Source organism: Mus pahari, chromosome 2, assembly GCF_900095145.1.
Source record: "Mus pahari chromosome 2, PAHARI_EIJ_v1.1, whole genome shotgun sequence".
Classification (NCBI taxonomy): Eukaryota; Metazoa; Chordata; class Mammalia; order Rodentia; family Muridae; genus Mus; species Mus pahari.
The window spans coordinates 123,027,144-123,049,289 of NC_034591.1; the positions used below are offsets into that span (position 1 = coordinate 123,027,144).

At 37.1% G+C, this 22,146-nt stretch overlaps 2 protein-coding genes across 5 annotated transcripts in view; one reads left to right on the plus strand and one right to left on the minus strand.

The window, feature by feature from the left end:
• On the plus strand, positions 1–13,391 carry Trnt1 (tRNA nucleotidyl transferase 1). 3 transcript variants are annotated; one of them, XM_021190050.1, is made up of 9 exons: positions 1–119; positions 737–910; positions 4,208–4,401; positions 5,341–5,479; positions 7,034–7,160; positions 8,910–9,103; positions 9,769–10,022; positions 10,135–10,422; positions 12,574–13,391. In XM_021190050.1, exons 2-8 carry the CDS (start codon positions 763–765, stop codon positions 10,381–10,383), a joined length of 1,305 nt encoding a protein of 434 aa, XP_021045709.1. In that variant the 5' UTR covers positions 1–119; positions 737–762; the 3' UTR covers positions 10,384–10,422; positions 12,574–13,391. The 3 variants fall into 3 exon arrangements, with proteins under 3 accessions (XP_021045709.1, XP_021045710.1, XP_029390586.1); XM_021190051.1 differs by having other exon boundaries at positions 7–54; XM_029534726.1 differs by having other exon boundaries at positions 45–119; positions 12,577–12,664.
• Crbn (cereblon) overlaps positions 10,378–22,146 on the minus strand; it is a 20,882-nt gene continuing 9,113 nt past the window's right edge. The window contains exons 5-11 of one of the 2 annotated variants that reach the window (XM_021190048.2): positions 21,749–21,908; positions 15,324–15,386; positions 14,318–14,402; positions 13,825–13,940; positions 13,380–13,444; positions 12,624–12,755; positions 10,378–12,078 (exon numbers count right to left, since the gene is read on the minus strand). In XM_021190048.2, coding sequence (XP_021045707.1) covers positions 11,898–12,078; positions 12,624–12,755; positions 13,380–13,444; positions 13,825–13,940; positions 14,318–14,402; positions 15,324–15,386; positions 21,749–21,908 — 802 coding nt within the window. In that variant the 3' untranslated portion in view covers positions 10,378–11,897. The remainder of the gene's footprint in view (positions 12,079–12,623; positions 12,756–13,379; positions 13,445–13,824; positions 13,941–14,317; positions 14,403–15,323; positions 15,387–21,748; positions 21,909–22,146) is intronic. The other variant, XM_021190049.1, reaches the window with a different exon arrangement.

A 22,146-nucleotide genomic window follows, 5' to 3' on the forward strand; every position in this document is an offset into this window, starting at 1 on the left:
TGAGGTCACTGGCCCGCGACCCGGAAGTGCGCGTGCGGCCGGGGCAGCAGGCGGGTAAGCGGGTCCTCGGAGTAGGAGCACCACGTTTCTAAGGCACCTGGGCGACCCGGCTGTGCAGCGTGCGTCCGAACGCGCCCTGGGGAGATGGCGGGAGGTGGAGGCCGCTCCCCACTCTAGGCCACGCCCGGTCTCTCTTCACTGAGCCGTGGGCGGCGGTCGTGTCTCAGGGCCGGTTCCCCGCAGGTTTCCAGAGTTAGGGGAGAAAGCCGCTGTCTCAGACACGCGACCCGCTTGAGGGTGGCTGTCCTCGCGGCGCGCTGCTTTTCTTGGGGTCCTTTAAGAGCTCCCACCTCTTGGCGATCGATCGAGCAGACGGCGAGAATTGTTGAGGCAACCCCGCAGGGTTCCAACTTTGGAGGCTGTAACCAGGAGGCCGACCCTGGGTAGCGGAGGAGGAGGGTGGTGAGCACGTGTAACTGATGTGGTTTTTGGAAACCTGCTGTTGGTGCCGACCTAATATTTTATTTCCTGGCACTCCAAATCCCTCCTGCTTCCGATATAGTAATCATAGCAAGAGGACTTGGGTAGCTGCCACCGAAGTGGTTTAGCGTTCCTGAAAGGGATCACTTTCATATTTTTATCCGGCGAGGTGGGTTTGCTAGCTGAGCTGTCGGACAGCGTTTGTTGGCCCTCCTTTTGAAGTTTAATTCGCGTTACCTGTGTGTTCGCATCGTAGATGTGTGGTTGGCGACTTGTCTCCAGATGCAGAGCTTCCTGTATCCTTGGCACAGGCAGGTCCTGAGGTGTAGTTGGAGTAGGTTGTGCCTTCTGAAGCGGTACCTGTTCACAATGAAGTTGCAGTCCCCAGAATTTCAGTCACTTTTCACAGATGGATTGAAGAGCCTGGCAGGTGAGAAGTTAAGGTTACCTTCTGGGCTTTGGAATTGTTAACTGCAGAAAAATACAAGGCAGACATCTTTCTGTCAATGTTGAGATTTTTTTTTTTTTTTTTTTTTTTTTTTTGGTGGCTCCAGTGAAAGACATACCTACTTGGGGTATGTTGAAAATGGTGGGAAGTTGACTGAGCGTGAAGCACAACTTTTCTGTGTCCCCCAAGAAATTCCATTTACCATACATTATGTAATGAGACCCAAGAGCTTTAGATATGTGTTTCTCCTGAATGAAGAGGAAACACATGCTTAGGAAGTGAAGTGCCTGTCTATTTCCCTAATTGAAGGAGCTGGATTTTAAATGATAGAGTCTGACGTCATCTGATTTGTTAACACTGAAGTTCTGTTTTCCTTTGTTGAATTGCTCTCTGAGAGAACAGAAGGAAATAGAATTTTTTTCCTCTTTTTCCGTGTGTGCACCTAAAAAGCTTGTAAATCTAAATATAGAGCTGCAATTTAAAACCTGCTGATATATCAAAAAAATGGCTTCCAGGAGTAGAGTGTGTGTAAACCACCTCAGAGACTGACATTTGCACTTGAGGTGCCTTGTTATTCCTGGGATCACCAGGGTGCATGTTCTGTGTTGAGCTCAGAAGGCTACTTATAGGAGTCAATAGTCTCTACTGTGTGTGTTCCAGGAATGCAACTCAGGTTGTCAGTGTTGGTGACAAGGACTTTTATTCAGACATCTTCTAGGCCCTTGAAGTACTTTTAAATCAAATGCTGCAATTTTGCTGACTCTCTTTGCTTTGTTTTTACTTCATAAATTATGTTGAAGAAACTGTGGGAAACATTGCCTTAAGATTATGGTATTTCCAGGGCTACTTTTCTACTCTTGAAATGAGATGATGGTGTTTTAGGTGCCTACGGAGGAGAACATTTTAAGCTCAATGTAAGTTTATGATGCTATTTACACTGTGATTTAATCAGAGTGAAAAATGCCAGAAATTCTCTGTCCAATAGAAAACTAAAATGAAATGAATGAAATTAATGGTGTATGTAGAATATATCTAGAACATGTAACATGTCTACCAGATTCACACATTTCAAATGCTGAGTGAACACTGTAGATATAAGAGCTCCAATTTGGGCTAGTTGAACCTGTTATATTTTCTCATATCTTCTCCCAGCCCTAGTTTTCCTGTTCTCTTCTTAAAGATGTTCAGTATTATAGGTTTTTTTAATATTTTTAAAGATATTTTCATTTCTTGAAAGTTTCATACAGTTTGATCAGAATCAAACTAATTCCTACTTTCTTCTCCTGGGTTCTTTTTTTTTTTTTTTTTTTTTTAAATAACCCATCAACTCCAATTTGTGCTGCCCATATATTCTCTAAGTGTGGAAAATGGTCATCTTAGCAGAATCCACACCCTTAAAGCCTATCTGGCTGTTTTCTGTAAGTAGTTGATGTTACTGGACAAGAAGTTTGACCACTAGCCAATGAGCAGGATTGAACAAGGTGTTAAGCTGCCTGGAGTGAAGTACTGAAAGCATACAAAGTTGGAAGTAAACAACAAGGAGAGAGTTTAGTGTAGGTAAAGTGTGAAGCAACGATTAGAGAGAGATGAGACAAAAGTTGGATATGGGAGCCATTGTTTACTGTGTTAGAGAACTGACACATCACAGTGATAATCTGTGGGAGGAGGGTGTGCCGAGTATTTACTCTGGGGTTTTAGAGTAATCCAGATCTGGAGACTGGAGTTCAGGGGCCAGTGGCTTGATGCTGGAGCAAGGAGGTTAAGAAGACATTCTGGGTCAGAATGAGCCCAGGTGTAGAGGACTGCTCTAGGTGTTAAAGGAGGCAGATCCCAGTCTGGACAGCTTTTCATTTGTTTGGGATATGAACTCCATTAATCTTGTGAACATTGGAGGTAGAATTTTTATATTTTAAAGGTAGAACTTTTATATTTTAAAGACTCTTTAACTGGGGGATAGGTTGAGAAACTTGAATGAGAAATTACAGGAGCATGAACCCTTGTAGAGAGCTTATGGAAGGAAGTTTTAGCTTCTTTAAGAGCCCATGTTTACCTAAGGCAAGACTGTTTAGTCAAGCCACTTTAGAAAATCTACAGAGGGAAACAGCTTGATTAGAGTAGGTGGAAGAGTATGATTAGGGTTTACACATTTAGGATTATATCGTGAGTTGTGATTAGGGAAGGGCTTAGCTGAATTCATGATCCCCAAGAATATGCCAGGCTGCTTCTTGCAGTAAAAGAAGAATGCTGCCTACACAGGCCCACAAGAGGGCATTGGAACTGACTTTTTCCAATATTGGGACCTGGATTAGTTTGTTTAGAAAGAGTTTAGGAAATGGGATCTGCATAATGTTTTCAGAAAGTAGACATTATCTTTGGTTATCAACTTAAAATCCACAGCTCTCTTCTAAAGGGGGGGCCATTTATGTATCCATATTGGAGGAAAACAGATTTAGGTTACCTCACATTCCATCTTCCAACTTGGAAGCAGGTTCGTGAAGTTTTGTAGTTTTACAGAACTGAGTCATAAATCAATGCAAGTTTAAAATACACACTTGGGTGTACATTAGAGGAAGGTACAATGAAATGAGGGCAGCTGTTCTATAGGACCAAGTTGCTATCTGATGGCAGTCTTAGCTTTTGCATTGATAGAAGCTAGTTGCTTGGTAGGCTATCTTTAATTTGTGGTTAGATGGTGAGAACTCAGATTAAAACTGACTGGAAAGCCAGAGTAATCCTTCATGAATTGTGCAAGGCATGCCTTGGATAGTGTTCATGTGTATAGCCCATGTGCAGATTGGTTTCAAAAAGTATATACAGTCTTATTTTTTAAGGGTTCTGTGCTATAATATTTTTCATAGGTTTCCTGCATAAGCATACTGTGTCTACATTTGTCCCAAAAAGAAATAGAAGACTTTGATTCTAAAGTACACACATACACCATAGAGAAGCAAGCACAATTGTTTTATTGCTTGTTGTTCTGTTGATGATAATCATATTTAAAGTGATGATTCTAAGTCATCTTGGAATTTTGAATTATCTTCTGGATAAGAAAGAAATTTTCAAAGATCTCTCCTGCAGTTCCAAGGGGCAGTCTACAGTAGGAGAACCATTTCCGAAGAGAGGGCCTGCTTTCACTCTCATACAAGATTGCTCAGTTCAGTGACCTCTACTCTCTGTAATATATGACAAGCCCTTGTGCTTATGTGATCCTTAATCTTTAATCATACATTGCACTTAAAAAACAACAAAAACCAGACAAACAAATCCTTCTTTCCTCAGAATTATTTGCCAAAGAGAACCATGAATTAAGAATAGCAGGAGGAGCAGTGAGGGATTTACTAAATGGGGTGAAGCCTCAAGATGTGGATTTCGCCACCACTGCCACCCCTACTCAGATGAAGGAGATGTTCCAGTCAGCTGGCATTCGCATGATCAACAACAAAGGAGAGAAGCATGGGACTATCACTGCCAGGGTGAGTGCAGGTGTCCCGACCATACTGGCTGTGGCATTTTGTGATTATTTGAGGTGTAACATTTTTGTCCAATTTTTAAAAAGTCTCAATAGAAATGTCCATGCCGCCTACCCTCTGGAATCTTCCATACTCTTCCATTGGAGCTACTTATATACGATTGATACTTTTCTCACTTTTACATTTTCTATGGTAAAACCAAGTAAGTCCTCTCTCTTAGATTATGTTTTTAATTTGTAGTTTTGTAGATGCTCATCATTCCTGTGAGATAACTTCCTTGCCACCTCTCTCTCCACAGCAAGCACATATAATCCTCCTTTGCCTGCCTTTCTAGGGTATTGATACTATAGTTTTTCATTAATTCAGGTTCAAAGTTTGCATGTATGAGTGTTATTCTGGAAATATATTGTATTCAGGCAGGTCTTTGGATTGTTTTTCAAGGCACTGCTCTTATCATGGGAAAGATCAACTCCATCCTTCCTACATTGAATGAAACTAATTTGTGTTTGGTTAATGAAACAATCCTTTTAAAAGGAGGGAGTATGATTTATAATAGGACATAAATTATTTTTATAGTTGTATCTTAAGTTTCAAAAGTTATTGTAAAAAGTTTTAAATAAATGTTAATGAAATTGTCTAGCAACAAATTTCCTAGAATATATCTCCTTTGTTAAATGAATGGCATATGAGGTACATTAAAATAACTATAAAAAATATAGTGTGGTAAATACAGAAACTAGTGAGAAGTTTGTGGGGCCAATGTCACTGCTCAGTAGGGAAAGGCGCCTGCTCCCAAACCTGACAATTTGAATTTTGCCCCCAGAACCCCAATAGCAGAAGGAGACAACAAATTTTGGCAAGTTGGCCTTGACTGTGGCAAATACATGTGTACTTATGCTAAAAGTTCAAACGATAACAACAAAAACTTGTGTTTAATTTCAGCTTCATGAAGAAAATTTTGAAGTTACTACACTCCGGATTGATGTTACCACTGATGGAAGACATGCAGAGGTAGAATTCACAACTGACTGGCAGAAAGACGCTGAACGAAGAGATCTCACTATAAATTCTATGTTTCTAGGTAATCTCTTGGGAAGATAGGACTGAGCTGTCTGAGAGACTTCTTTCTGTTAAGCCTGTGTTTAAGCCTGTGCTATGGAGCTGTTATCCATCATTTAAGTTGAATCTATCAGAGTCTGTTGGCTGAAGTTAACATCACTACCTGTAAACTGGAGTGTTTTTGTCAGTTTCCACTTTAGTACTGTAGTGAAGATTAGGAAGTAACTGTCAGTGCTTAATAAGAGAGAGGGGGAGGGAGGGAGAGAGGGAGGGAGGGAGGGAGGGAGGGAGGGAGGGGTTAATAGGCTCACAGAGTCCAGTGAAACCCAGAGTGCCTGCTTTGGTATAGTCTGTTATCACACAGGGATCACCCAGTCTGAGGGAAATCTGACAAGCTTTTCAAAAACTTGTATTGTGACTTAAGGCTGAAATGTTAGTTTTTAAGATTTCTGGATTTTAATTTTTTAACCTGTTTTTTATTTATATGGTCTGCTTTTTGTTTTTGAATTTTGAGTGTGTGTTCAGATCATCTTAGAAACTCTTCTCGGTATCTTAAATGCTGAGCTAATATGTGTTTTGCCATCTTGGTCTGTTTATTTCAAAACAACTTTTGCATATTAGGAAAATTTAGCTGTTAGTATCTTGGTACTGAGATATTTTCCCCAGAAATTTACTCAAGCTTGTAATTTTTCTATTTTTTCTTTTTGCCAATAAGCTTATTTATATTTTCTAAAAAAATGAAAACTTTTTATTGATTCTTTTTGTAAAGTGTATATCATGTACCCCAATCCTACTCATCTTCCCCTCCCCTTGTATCATCCCTCCACCCTTGTAACCTCGACAAAGGAAAGAAAACCTTTTTGTGGAAGCTATAGTGTGTCAGTGTGTCTCACAGTATACCATTTTGTTCATACTTCTTTGCTTGCAAATCTTCACTACAAAAGTGATTCCTTGGTCTGGTCCATGGCCTCTGGCTTGTGCTACATCATCAATACTGAAACCTCACTGGGACTCATCTTGGATATCCTGTTGTTACCCTGGGTCATGGAGATCTTATATCCTTGGTTTTGTAGAACCAGCTTCTTCACATGCTCCAGCAGTTCATAGATGGAATAGATGTTTTTACTACTATGTCTGTTACAGTGTTTTAAGATCTTCTTGTTTCTGAATGTATGCAGATGTGTGTGCACAGAGACCAGGAAAGGCACTGACTGTTCTGCATTACTTTCCACCTAGTTCTTTGAGGCAGGGTCTCCCTGCTATTCTTATTTTTGTAATATTAAGTCTTATGTTTAGAAGATTATCTATTGCTGTTTATGTAATATGTCTACCTGCTGTTCTATCCAGTGTCTTCCCCTCCATCCTACTTTACACAAGTGTGGTAAATTGATTTTGTTTATTCTTGAAGGTTCTGTCTCTCATTTATTAGTAATATATATGAATACTGTTACAACCTAGGTTTTCATTTTTAACTCTTACTCTTATTGAACTTTACTGTTTGTGGTAGTTTTCAGATGTTTTTTCTTCCCACTAAATCCTTGCTCATGATTTTTCTTCCCTCTTTTCTGATTAATAGGTTTTGATGGTACACTGTTTGATTACTTTAATGGTTATGCAGATTTAAAAAATAAAAAGGTTCGATTTGTTGGACATGCAAAACAGAGAATTCAGGAAGATTATCTTCGAATTTTAAGGTATTTCAGGTAAGAACTTACACATTTCAACAATAGAAAATTTCAGTTTTTCATGTTACCCTTTGAGACAACCAAGTACCTGCTGAGTAGCATTCTTTGGCTTTTATTCTGAAGTATACATAATTAAACCATTCTTTGTAGTATGTTTTATATAAAAGCTTTAAATTATTAGTGTCTTTTTCCTTCATTGATCCTGTAGTTTAAATTCTTGCCACAGGCCAGGTATTGTGCCAGGTGATGTAGTTTAAATTCTTGCCACACGCCAGGTATTGTGCCAGGTGATGTTATTACAGAGAAATGATTTAAAGTGTCTGCCCTCACAGAGTTAAGAGTGGAGATGCTCTGGAACATATTTGGTGCCTCACCAAAAAAATGACACAAAGAGAGTGCTATCAACTGGTACAACAAATCAGAGTATTAAGATACTTAAAAGTTGGATAAACCTGCTAAGTGCGAAATGCATTGATAGTTGTGTGGGTATTAGTGGTTGTAGTTTTAATAGATTTTTAAGTGATGCATAAACACTAACTATACATGTATATATATACTGTCTTGCTACATTGGAATTGAAGGTAAACACATCTCTCCCCTCAAAGCTATCATGTTTAGGACAAAAGCATTCAATCCTCTTCTGAACTTTTTGGTTATCTGTAGTCCCTCTACTTTGCAGCAGTGATGAGAATGTCATCTGTGTGTGTCCTTGTACCTTAGTCCTCATGGATAAGTCAACTAACATATCCTAGTCCTCAGCTTACCCTAGTTTGGTTACATGTGTATTATACATTACTTGGCTTTTTGTGTCCATATTATTTAACTCTTATCTCTAACTTTATTGTTATAAATGACTCGATATTACTTTGAGTGGTGGATATGCCTATAATCCTAACACTGAGGAATCCTAAGGCATAAAGGTCATGAGTTCAATGCCAGCCTTGGCTGTACACTGAGTTTGAGGTCACTGTACCACATTTTTGGTGTGCTTCATTTTCTGTCAGTGGATCATTAGTCCATTTTCATTTTTTGTGTGTTTGTTTTCAAAAGTGAGCTACAGTGAACACAGGAGAGCCAGGATCACCTCCTGACACTGACTTGACTGCCTTTGGATATATAAACTCTAGGGTGTATCTCCTTTCGGTCTTCAGAGGAGCCACCCCAGTTTTCACAGGGCCAGTACTAGTTTATTTCAGGTTAGCTTTACAATTAGGTTTCTGTATGCCATCTGTCTCACTTGCACTATTACTGGAATGAGATCCTGTAATTTTATGTGCATTTGAGTTTCTTCTATAATCTAAATAATGCCTCATCAGATGTACCATTCATTTTGTAGGTTGTATCTTGATAATTTCTTACCAGTAGATTTTTTTTTTTTTTTTAAATCCAAATTTTAAACTTTAAGGAAAAAAAAACAAAAACCCTCTACTTGGCTAAGGTACGTCTAGTACCATTATTCACTGGTTGAGATTACTCAAGAGTACTGTGTAGCACAGCGTATTTTGTCAATAAATCCAAATTTTCTAAACTTGATTCTATGCAAACAGTCTATTAATAACAGACCAAACATCAAAACTTAAAAGTGTAGCATTGTCTATGCTTGGTTGAAACCTCAGCTAGATATAGACGGGACAACCCTAGTAAAAATGGAAAATATTGATCCAGGAGTGTACGTGTACAGAGGTAACAAAACTCTTGAGGATATTTTTTTCTCTTGTAATAAACAACAACAACAACAAAAAGGGTCACACATCAAATATCTTACAGGTTTTATGGCAGAATTGTCGACAGACCCGGTGACCATGACCATGAAACTCTAGAAGCAATTGCAGAAAATGCCAAAGGTTTGGCTGGAATATCAGGAGAGAGGATTTGGGTAGAACTGAAGAAAATTCTTACTGGTGACCATGTAAACCATTTGATCCACCTGATCTATGATCTTGATGTGGCTCCTCACATAGGTGAGAACAGGTTATAAAGGTGTGAATTTTTAGCAACAAAATACCTACTGTAAAAAGTATTGAAGTAAAATGTCTTGTGTTACATACACAAGGAATTTAAAGTAGTGAAATGAAATTCTGAGATAAACTTTGGCATTAAGGATGGAAATAGTTTATTTATTGGTAAAGAACAGTCAGAGAGAACACCTGAATTTGATGAAGCTTACTGCTTTTGCAGGTTGGGTTGGTTTATAATCACAAAGGGTTCAAAATAAAAGCTACTTCATAGAAAGTAGGAGGAAGCAATAAGTTAATGCATAATAAGCTCTTTCACGAGAACACTTAATATATAGAAAGGAAATTAATAACTATAGCCAGTATATTCTAGACAATAACTTGGACTGTTTTATAAGAACATAAAATTGCTGAGTAGGGAATGTGTACAGACAGGACCGTGACTGAGAAGGCATGTTGGTACCTGATGTGATCACAGCTCCTGAGCTTCACAAGACATGTTGCTACAGGAATTTCCTCTAGGAGTTAAGGGAATGACAAATGGGATGATAATAAGCAGTGGAGAAAGAACACTACACATTCTAAATCTGCATAGTTTAAGAGATGAGTGAGGGTTTTGTAGTTAAGAAAAAATGACTTTTCTCTCTCTCTCTTTTTTTTTTTTTTTACAGGTTTACCTGCTAATGCAAATTTAGAAGAATTTAACAAAGTCAGTAAAAATGTTGAAGGCTTTTCACCAAAACCAATGACTCTTTTGGCTTCTTTATTCAAAGTACAAGATGATGTCACAAAATTGGATTTGAGATTGAAAATTTCAAAAGAGGAAAAAAACCTGGGTTTATTTATAGTTAAAAACAGGAGAGACTTGGTTAAAGCAACAGATAGTTCAGAACCATTGAAACCATATCAAGACTTTGTTATAGATGTAAGTATGTATTAGGTTTGAGCAGAAAATAGTTCTCACTAACTTTTTCAAATTGTAGATTTGATATAAGAAATTGTGAGTGTTTAGTATGTGATAAAACTATGTCATTTAGTCTAGGGAACCAGATGCAACTGCCCGTGTTTGTGAGCTGCTGAAGTACCAAGGAGAGCATGGTCTTCTCAAAGAGATGCAGCGGTGGTCTGTCCCGCCATTCCCTGTGAGTGGACATGATATCAGGAAAGTGGGCATTTCTTCAGGGAAGGAAATTGGGGCCCTGCTACAACAGTTGCGTGAACAGTGGAAGAAAAGTGGTTACCAAATGGAAAAAGATGAACTACTAAGCTACATAAAGAAGACCTAAAAATTTTTGAGCTCCGTATGAAACAGTGAAAAAGTCTTGGTAAGACTGGTTTTTCTCTCCTCCTGCGTCTTACTGAAATCCTAAAAAACAGCCTGAGTGTAGGTAGAAAAATTAAGCTCAAGTCTACCTCCTGAATTTCCCAACTCTTGGAGCAGTGCCAGGTGAGAAAAGTCAGTGCTGTTAACCTGGCTGTTGATATTAAAATGTGGTAACCGTTGAAGAAAAACTGTATGCTAAAATAACTTAGTTTGTTTTCAGAAAGTTGCAGGAATAACAGGAGGGCTTGTGTTGAGACTCTTGCCTTTAATATCAGGTGCCAAAGATAGTGAACACATTGTTTATTTTACTAATTAGATGGATATGGCTTAGATTTTTGATAGTTTATATAATTAACTACTTACTGCATAGCTGCTCATACATATCTATGTACTGTACAAGTAAACAGCAGCTTTTGGATTTTGAATCTTCTTGAAGTCAAATAGGGTGATGTTCTATAAAAGGACACATCAAAATCTACTTCACCCAGGTCAGTAAATACCTGGATTTTAAACTATGGACTTTATTCTGTTGTCATCTGCACAGATGGAGTGACATCAAAGCTGCTATGTGGTTGGTGTAAGATTCCTTTAAACAGTACTATCTGAAAGTAATGGTAAACAGATTATACTGCAGCAGTAAAGGCATAATTCCCCCACTTCATCACATCAGCTTGAATGAAACAGAAGTAGAACTTATTTTTTTAAAAAATAACATTAAGGAGTAGCCTATTCTTGAGTTACATTTTATTACATACTTACACTTTTAAGTATTTTACTTGATTACTTTGACATAATTCAACTAAATAGAATAGATTTGGATATAGGTATTAGTGTTGGCCAGGTTTATGTAAAGATGCCCTTCAGTTGCTTTAACTTTATTTCCTAAAGGGTATGATCCTAGAAATATATACTGTTCACTTATATTTGCAAATTAAATGCAAAATGGACATATACATTAGTTAAAGGGATCTAGCACATCACAGGCTCATCAAATAAATAGTGCAAATACACCAAATGCTATTATTTCTGCTCAAACTGCTTATTTTACTCTTTAATGTGTTCAAAATTTACAAATCAGTATCTCGGACAACTAAAGAAAATTGAAAGGAGCAAAGACCTTTTAAAATGACACTGCCTTGCCGCTATCTTGTGCTTACCATCCAAGTGTCTGGAACGCTCACTGTTTAGAGCAGTGCTGCCCCTATCCTGTTCCATAGCCATTCCCATTATTTCAACTGTTTTCTTATCCTGTCATGACATAGACTCAACAGGATAATCAGTGGCACCAAGCTACTAAAAAGTAAATACTTCTGAATCCAACCTTGTGTTTTATACTGCTTTCTCATTCCCTAAATATGCTCTTGAACTTGGTAGCCAAATGCTGTAACCCACTATACACATATATCAGAGGCAGTGATGTCTGGGCAGATCTGACTTGAGGAAATATCTGTCAGGAAGTCACTCCTACAGGCGCACTTATAAACAAAGTATTACTTTGTCTGGACTTATTTCATCTTCAGTCTCTGGAATTGTGGGTAACAGAGCAGAGCGAGTTAAGCCCCAAAATTTTTGAGGTGACATGTCTTTTTTTGTGGCTGTAAATTTCCATCCAATATGGCTTGCACAGATCTTGCACTGGGCAATGGTCCATGCATACCTATAAAATGAAGGAAAGATAAAAGTTAAGAAAGCCTATTTTTAAACTTTGGACTAGGCTTGTCATGAGATTTCTCTTAAACCTCAAATTTGCATGGATAATTTATTACTGCACGCGTCTATATGTTGCTGTTTTGCCCTGCTTTAACCTCACCGCTTTCGTCTTCATTTCTGGGAAACACGGCATTTCTGCTCTCAGGGTACCATTTTTCTCAGGTAGAGGATTCTGCATATAGTGCTTAACATTGGCATATTAATGTTAGCTTTACAATTCTCAAGAATGATACCAAATAAGAGGATTTTCTTCAAGTGCAAGGATAATAAGTCACTAATCCCTAATTCTTCTGCCACTTCCAAAGTAAAAGGGAGACCAAGGTTAAAGCAAGCTAGAAAAGGCAAGATTTACTGGTTTCTACATCTCATATGTCCCTGATTTTAACCCATTCATGAAATGATCAAACTATTCCTGTCCTGTTTGTTTTTTGTACCTTCCTAGAAGCTTCGTCTAGACTAAGAGTCAACAAAAAAAGAAAACAGCCGCATTACCCGGGAAACCAGCTGTGCACTGTAGAAGGCCGGCCTATCAGATTCAGGTTGGATGCTTTATACACAGTCAGTGTCTCATGTACATATCCATGAGGATTCACATATGCTGCCATTGGACCACATAAGGATAAACTACAAAGAAACAATGTGTAGAATAAGACAATGAGAAGAAAAACAGTAATTCCAGTTTTTTACTTACTTGAGATATAAGTTTGGCTTTTTAACCTTTGAATTTCAGATATTGTACAGTACTTTGTGTAAAATGTAAGACAAGTATACAGGAGGTTGGCAGATATTCTATTGGCTTGAAAGTGTTCTTTGATGATTCAAAGGGAAATTTATCAGTGTTTACAAAGCCTAGTGAGGTCATATTTTCATCTTTGGACATTTAGTTACTTTACCTAGATATCAGTTTCCTTACCTTCTTGATCTGTAATTCTAATGAATTCATCAAAAGTGTTAAGCTTAACAGCATCAGCACATATTCAGAGACCCACCCAATTTTGGTCCTATGTAGCAGAACTAGCCGAAGTGTAATGCTTGTAGCATTTCTATTATGCTTTAAGATAGGATGTGTCTAAAACTTGAGGGGAAAAAGACTGTATTGCAGATGTTTCCAGGCTGGGTGACAGCCTTCCCTGTGTTTATCTTCTTTACTGAGTATATTTTTAGGTACTGGAGAAAATATGGAAAGTGGAACCACAGAAGGGAATATGGTAATATATTGAAAGATTAAAAATGTAATAAAGATCTTACCTAAATATTTCATTCTTTGTTGTTATTTCTGTTTCTTGACATTGTTTACAGCAAAGGGAAGTACACTAAAAAGGTTAAATGGAGAAATAGGCATGTTACTCAGATGATGAATCAACTTCTCTATGACACTACTTCCAAGCAGGCAAATTTATATTATGGACTGCAAGAATAAATGGTTCAAATTTTCACACTGAATATACCTTATTCAAAGTTGGACAAGACTTTATAGTTGATACATTCCTAATCCTCCAAATTTGAAATAGTCTAAATTATAGAGCATTTCAGATTAGAGATTTTTTTAATGCAAACTGTAGCAGGTAAACAAGTACTTGTAGTATGACTGTATTACTACACAATCGAGATAGCTTGTGATCTCAACTGTCTTATGTGTCTGTGTAGCCTGTCTGTCTGACTATCTAAATGATGACACTGAGGCTTTACTCACTTTGTTCATGATGTCTAACTCACAGCGAAGCCGTTGAATAGCACTGCCAATTTTAAGGAGCTGAATTCTCAATACATCATCAATAGGAAGACAAGCAGCTACTCTGTAAGAAAAGTCTTAAAAGACAGAGGTTTGCAGGCTTTAAAATTTGGAGTCGTTAATATACAATTAAGTCACTTTAAGTCAAACGTATACTTGAAGTGACTTATACACGAATAGAGATGACATATCAAAGTAAGTCATAGAGCCAGCTTGTAAAGGCTCTATAGAGAACAGGAAGTATCTACATGAGAGTCACTTCTGCAATTCAACTTAAGTTAGAAAATTAACAGTGAGGATTCTATTGTAGCTTGCAATATTTCTTTTTTAAAATGTTCAAACTAAAAGAAATGTAAATGTCTTTTCAGAATTCAAAGGTTGGTTTAAACTGAGTAATATTTAAGGCTTGGTTTCCCTTTATCAACATGCCAGGGATAGAAAGTACTTGACATACCTATTGGATTTGCAGGAAGAGAATCATCTTTGAGATTTTCATCCCATTCACGTAGCTGTTTCTTAATTCTATCCATTAATGTTTCCTGGTTTAAAACAAAAGCCATAATGTTTAGCCCTTAAAAACATACACTGGTACTAAACCTGAGACCAGGTACAATGTCTGTATTTTAAAGATGAAGCTGGTTTAAATCTCAGGCATCTCGCCTTTAGGTTGTCTATTCCAAGGAGTACGATTCTAAATGCCTTTGGATGCTCTTGCAGGCTGCTGCTTGGACTGGTCCCTCTTGTAACTTTTCTTAAGTCCTGTTTTGACTTAGTGCAAATCGCAGTGTGCTCCTGTAGTAACATTTGCTATCTATACATTTCACTTGACAACTAGTTTTTATAGAAAGTGCTGTCTGTCTTTTCCCAGGCATTAGCGCACTTTCACAGACTGCATTTAAGCCTTTGTGATGACTCAAAGGCTGCTGAAAGGCAGAGGCCAACTCCATTTCCCTTCAGTGGTATGTACATCGTACGTGCTCAAATTTACTTGCTTAATTTTTCTAGTTTTTTAGATTTCTTGGCAGGGATTCACTAAGAAATACATTTGTTTAATGCTTACTATGTGTTGCTTTACCCATCTGTCCCAGACCAGTGTAACCTGCATTGGGCTTTGAAGGCAGTCTATTTGATTCAAATCAAGATTCTTTACCCTAGTATTGTTTCTTAGTGGGTTTGTAAGCAGTGCAGTGTCTCATGTACCTGACACGCACAAGCCTTTGCAGATGCACATGCTAGTTAATGATGCAGAGATATGCAAGAATATACTTGGTTGGAAAATATATTCCTACTTTCACATAACACTATATAATTTTAATAACCAAAGTTTGTCATCATATTTTGCTAAGTTATAGGACTACAAACATTCAAATAAAAGGCAACTTCCCAGCAACACCTGCCTGTTTTACTTTAATAAATTAAAAGTACTGAAATAACATACAAGTTTTAGTCAAGTTACTTACAGCGTCATATAATGAATACAGCCAGCGAGGCCATGATGTTAGATTTGCACAGTGAAACTTTCTCTGAAACAAAAAGTGTCACTTATTAAAACTCAAGGGAAAGATTCTAATAATACAGATAGTTATATTTGAAAATGATTAGTCCTACAAAAACAATTTTAATTTTAAAAAGACAATCACCAACAGTTTATTATCTGAAATGCATTCACAATCTCATGAAAGATGATTATCTGAAATGTTTGACAATTACACTTTAATGCTTTTGAAATATTAGATCTGGAACAGAGATATAAATACTTTCAGTACCTTAATGACAAGGAGCCACTCTGAGAAATGCTGCTCACAAAGTACACTCAACTCTACCTGAGTGTTGAAACTATACACCTACACTACTCCTAGACCATGAGCTCCCATGGCATATGGACTGAATATGGTAGGCAACTAAAACACAATACTATAAGCTTTAACCAGTATAAAAGAATAAATGCTATGCTAATATGGGACCTTCACCATGGATGGATTATGCAGAACTATTAATTATTCTGGTGACTAAATATTGCTACAGACTACGTTACATATATTACATATATAAAATATTTTCTTCAGTAATCTTGCCCAAGATAAATTCAAGCAGAGAGGTTAGAGGTGTATTTCAAGGGAATACGATTCTTGTTTGCAAATATTTTAGGAATTACCACATGGTAGAGATAGATTTTCTGAAGCAGCCATTGGTATTTTTCTTTCATGTATCAATATAGACACTCAAAAGAAAAAAAAAAATAGCTTGGCATAAACTTCTATCTCAGCCTACCTAAAAATGATCTGGATGGTTTTCTACTCCTGCTTAGCTCAGGAGTCTAGTCTAGTGAGCCAGAGCAAAAGACTTAGGTTCTCTCCAGTAAGTTATTCTTTTCTTCTAAGACCATGTACCTAAGGACAAGCGTTAATGTCATAGTTTTACAGATTTTTTAAAAATGTGCTACCAATTATAACACAAGACTAAGGAGTAATTACCATGAAAGCCATTAATACTATGGCAAGAATTTCATCTTCTATTATAATACCAGATGGCTACTGAAGCATCTCCATTTTAAAGGTAAGTAAAGGCAGGCATAGGAGGTCACAGATATAATGAAGTAGCTAGGATTAAACCAGTGTTTATTGAATGTATTGATCATTTTTGTATATTTGGGATATTATACATCTATATTATAAATAACATTAAAAAGTAAATCACAGCCCGTGAGGCTTATACTTTGAGAAAGATATCTACTTCCTAAAATTAGAAATTCTTTAAATTACAAAATAATAGGAAACCAAGAAAAAGTTTCTCTTGAGGTGGTTGGTTGACACATGTTCAACTAGGTAGTAAAACATACTTTCATTAAGATGATCAAGGCATTATACCGTGTAGTGCAAAAGTCTAATTTGACACAAGATAAAGAAAAGCCCAATGCATTTATTTACATAATCACAAGCAAAAGATAAATGGCATCTTTAACATAGTAACAGGAATGCATGAACAATGCTATCCTTTTGCATGGCCCCGATATATAAACTAGCTGGTGTCTCAATTCCCTCTGAAGCAAAGGACTTCTAAAAAATCTTTAATTCTGTACAAAGAAATGAGTTTAAAACACTTTTAACTGTAATCACACAAATCGGAGAACTGTTAGTTCTTACACAGCAACACCCTGAACACTCAACCTCTTGACTTGCCAGCACAGGGAGTGGCTTCTCTTCTGAGTCAGTGCTGTTGTGTAACATTCAGGAGTTCACAGGTGTTCCTAAGGTTTACTTTATAAAAGGGTTACCCTTTAATAAATCTGTAATACTAGCCAGAAAGTTGAGGTACTTAAGGGGCTAAGGACTGCCATTCAGGGAACCACGTTTACTGATGATAGCACACATAAAGGCCCTTAAAATGAAACTAAGAATTTTTAAAAACTGAAAAGTCTTATCAAATTCACAATGAAACTGATAAGATAATGGGGAAAAAAGTTAAAAGTAATCATTCTACTGACTTCCTTTACATGGGCGCAGAGATATTTTTGGTTTGATCTCCTATTACAGTGATCAAAGTAAATGATAAAACTTATTTAAATGAATTGGAAGTTAACAGTTTTTGCTTTTCTCTCATTTATCAAATTTCTTTTAGTACTGAAAGCTGGTTTGATCTTTACTATTCTAGTGTTTTGTAAGCTGATAGTACAAATATGTATGCATAATATGTGTGCAACGGGAAAAAAAAATCAAGTCTTTGTGTGTCAATAGCTGAATACTTATCTTAGAAAGTTTCACTAAAAAGTAGCAGTGAGAAGGCCAGAGACCCTATTTGTATTCAGTGTTTACAAAGTTGAGAAAGCTACAGCAGTACAGTATATATAGACAATAACAGGAGAGTAAAACTTAAAACCTATCTGATCCAAGGTGACCACTCAGATCACTTTGAGGAATAAACTCTAGGCCAACTGTTACGGGGGCAAATAGCCATCTGGAGATAGCGATACTCTTACTAGAGTATCCTATCTTTTTTTTTTTTTTTATAGGACTCTTATTTGTTTGTTTGTTTGTTTTTCAAGACAGTTTCTCTGTGTAGCCTCTGTAGACCTGGCGGGCCTCAAACTCAGTAATCTGCCTGCCTCTGCCTCCCAAGTGCTGGGATTAAAGGTGTGTGCCACCACTGCCTGGTGGACTCCTGTTTACAAGAGAAAAATATGTGGATATCCTTTCTTAGAAGTTACTAGTTACAATTTAGAATACTAAGGCAGCACACTAAACTATACTTACATAAAGTCAAAAACTCCCTGTAAAATAGCACACCAAACCCAAAACTAGCCGATGACAGCCGAGAGTGAGAGGAAATGAGTGTGATTACAATGACAAAAATCATGCTGGTAGGAAAAAAAATATATAAACAGAAACTTCATAGACAAACACACAAGGCCCTTAAATAAAATGCTAAAAGTATGCAAGTTAAGTTCATAAGCCACACTTATCAGGTCAACAAATGTGGTTGTGTGCTGTGAAACCATGGGAACAAGGAATATTAACAGTATGAACCTCTTTTATAAGGGGCTGTTAAAATCAACTCCAAGCCCTTGTCAGGTCACCTCACTATCAATGTTGAGTACATACATGTACCTGTGCAAAAAGAATCCGGACATTTAGTGTAGGCATCAAGGAGGCCTTGGTGTGTCCTTACAATGTAATTGCACAGCAGCTGGCTATAGCTTTAAAAAAGGAATAATGTGTCTGTCAAAGGATACAGAAAGTTTCCTGAAAGACACTGTTAGCAAAGAAGATAGTGGCTATCCTTTTACATAATGTATAAGAAAAATTCATTTCCCTATCTTTATTCGCTCAAGAGGACTAAACGTTAGCCTTTGGGAGCATATTTGAGGGCCTGCCTTTGTAGGTCAGTGCTCATCACTACCCCGCTCTACAGGATGCACACGGGCAACCCTGTGGATGAACATTCAACACTCCACTTACTTTCTATTTCAGTCAACTCTTGCAAATAACAGGACAAGTCTTATATACGATAAGCTTGGGCCGAGAGGTAAATTCAAGTTTGTCATCTAACACAAGCTCTTCCAATCATGACAGTGAGTTTAGAAAGGTGCCATAATTTAACAGAAAAAAAGAAGAAAATAAGGAAAAGTAAATGCCAATTTCAAAGCCCAAATATCAGGAAATCAATTCTCTATGTAGAATGGGTTTGAAGTGTTTCTCAATTAACTTGGCTAATGTCTTTCCCTTCTCAACATCCACCGTGTTCAAGTGTGTGTATGTCTTATCAGGTCTCTACAGCTACTTGTCACATTGGGTCACAGCACAAAACACTTAAGAAAGCTTCAACCCTATGTGAGGTGATCTGCGAGTAGATTATATATGTTGAAGGTTAACTAACTATACCCCAGGAAGACAATATTCCCCAAGATCCTTTATCTTCCTTATAAGAGGCCTGACAACTACCTTCAAATCATGCAAGCAGCCTCTCAATTCTGCCACCTTAACTACTGCTCAGCCGTGGAAAAAGGACGCATCCTTTACATTTTGCTTTATGGTGGGATGTACAAGTGAGTGTGAATAAAATCTTGGAAGACTGAACTGACCCCAGGTCTGTCTAAACCCAAGCAATGCATGCCCCGTTTTTCAAGGTAATCAAATATCCAGTTACAAGCACAGTATGCTTGCCGACTTAGCAGGAAGTGCTGACCAACCAGGCTTGGAGCACTCCTGTTTCGCAGTCTAGACTTTTTACACACAGAATGGGTCAGGTCTAAGAGGTACACAAAGTTTACAAGTCGCTTGGTACAATATACATTTTCTAAAAACAGTTTTTATTTTTATTTTTTGACCTGAACAAGGAAACCTTTGGAACAATTTGAAAAATTCAAAAGCTGAAGGATTCTTTTTCTTTTTGTATTCTCTTGTTCCTTCCTCGCCCATGCCCTATTTCCTTCTGTTGAGACCTTGTGACTCTCTAACAATCAGCAAAGGGCTACTGAGGGCAAGTCTAGGATGACAGAGAAGACCACTCAGTAATGTCAGGTACCTGTCCCAGAGGAGCAGAGACCAATCTTTGCTCTTTGAGCCAGTGAGTAATCCAGTTGCAAAGGAAAAAAAAAAAAAATCAGTGTTCAATGTCAGCATTCTGAGGAACTTCGGCCACAGACTATGAAGAGTTTAACCAACAAGTAACACAAATGTTACAGTTCGTGAGTTACATTACGTTATGAACTAGAACTAAAGTTCAAGTTTAGAATTTCAAGGTCCTATAGGCCAGACAGAATTTGCTACACAGGGTCAAAAAGTCAGTTATTAACTACAGTTCCATCATACACTTAGAACTTTTCAAATAGGAGTTTAGAAAATAGATATAATTAAGGATTCCCATTACCATCCCAGTTTGAATTCTAAATCTCAATATAAGTCCTGCTGAAAAAACACACAGCCACTGAATGGACAACTAAATATAGGCATTGCCATGTAGGAAGCAAGCATCGACAGGAGGAATTTTCCACATAACCACTTCACTAGGAAACAAGTGGCAGACAAAAAATAAGCATTAAATAGCTTAATTTAAAAAGAAAAATAAAACCTACTTGATAGAGTTATCTTTTGACATAGTCTAAGAATTATTTTCAAAAGCATTGTGAACACAATTCCCTGCTGTTGTATTGATAAATAGGGGTAGATACATTGAAAATCTCAATGTGCAGTTTGGAAAAGGAAGTACTTTGTAGATAGACCGAAAGCTGCCTTCAACTTAAGGCAATAACAATGTCAAAGCTTCAAAATATATTACTTTCATTATCCTTTCTGCTCGTGTTTAAGAAGTCTAATTATACTACTTAGAAACACTAACTAAAGCATGCGGTACTATTCATGAATGGCTAACAGAATGGAGAACAAGAAGAAAAATTAACTGTATACCCTAACAGTTATGAGACCATCAAACACAACTTCTCTAGAAACTAAATACTAAATGTGATTGAACAGTGAAAAGAAAATGAGATTCTTGTCACAAAAATTATATATTAATTCATATCAGTATAGGATGCCATGCTACTTACATCAAAATGTAAAGCCTCCCTACTCTAACTTAACAAAGAGTAAGGACTTTTATGTTATAATGAAAATAACACTTTTGAACTTTTACAAAGTACTAAAAAACAACAACAACAAAAAACAAACCAATTTAATCTAAACTTACAAATGAGTACATTTTTGAGTTTTGGGGAAATCATAAATTTCAGGAACGTGCTTGTACCAAAGCTGTATTTACATGAGCACCTACAGTGAAATGAGGCAGAAGAGCTTTCACTTTGGTCCTAAGAGGTGAACTCATTTAGCCAAAGAAATATATAAGAAGTAATGCCCAAGTAAACATAGTTGTGTTTCCTCAGCTGAGATCAAATGTAGGGTCTTGAACATGCTAGGCAAGACCTCAACCACTGAGCTACATTCCTGCAGCAAAGAAGCAATACCTTAAACTCACATCAATTTCTGGGTGGTAGGAAGCATGGAGAAAAATAACTGACAAAAATCTTTCCTCCGAAAAGTCCCAGGACAACAATCCTTTCTACCGCCACTGAATGCAAGCTCAAACAACTCTGACCCTTCTTCAATGCAGCACTTAACTCAAATCCAAATATGTGAGCAGAGTTCCTATGGAAACTAAGAGCCACAGGCCATTAATACATGCATGACCGGCATAAAATCAAGAACGTTTTACAATTGTGTGACATTTTACCACTACTGTAAGCTACTTTTCATAATTAATGGCTGGCGAATTAATTTTAAATCCATCTATGATTAAGGGAGCTACAGTGTCAACAGAATATCATGAGAGTTGTGACTTTTTAAAAGCAATTTGTCTTCAGTTCTAGAAGACACATAAGAAATTAGCATCTCACCTTCTGGTATTTCTGCCACCATTTACATGAATACTGGTCTTCCCAAGAGATGGGTTTTGAAGGAAATATCTGGCACTTATTGAGTGATTCTAACTGAACTGCAGACATGGTTGACGGCAACACACACTCTGGCAAAATTTGCACTTTAGCTTGCTGGATTCTAAAAATAAAGAGAATCAAGTATGTTGTTCATTTTTTAAGATATACTAAGTTAAACTATAAGTTTCTCGACAGGATAATTTTAAATATTAATATTTTCCCCAAGTTCCCCCTATTAAGCAAATTGACCAAATGGTAATATATAAATATATACAAGAAATTCTCAATACAATTTTAATAAATCTTAATATAAAGTATGAGGTAACTTAAATATGGATTTCAGTCTCAGAATCAGAATC

Coding starts and splice junctions, on each gene's coding strand:
- Trnt1 (XM_021190050.1), top strand. CDS start 763: ATGCAGAGCTTCCTGTATCCTTGGCACAGGCAGGTCCTGAGGTGTAGT. Junction 9,104..9,768: donor TGATGTGGCTCCTCACATAG/GTGAGAACAGGT, acceptor TTTTTTTTACAG/GTTTACCTGCTAATGCAAAT. Junction 10,023..10,134: donor ATCAAGACTTTGTTATAGAT/GTAAGTATGTAT, acceptor TATGTCATTTAG/TCTAGGGAACCAGATGCAAC.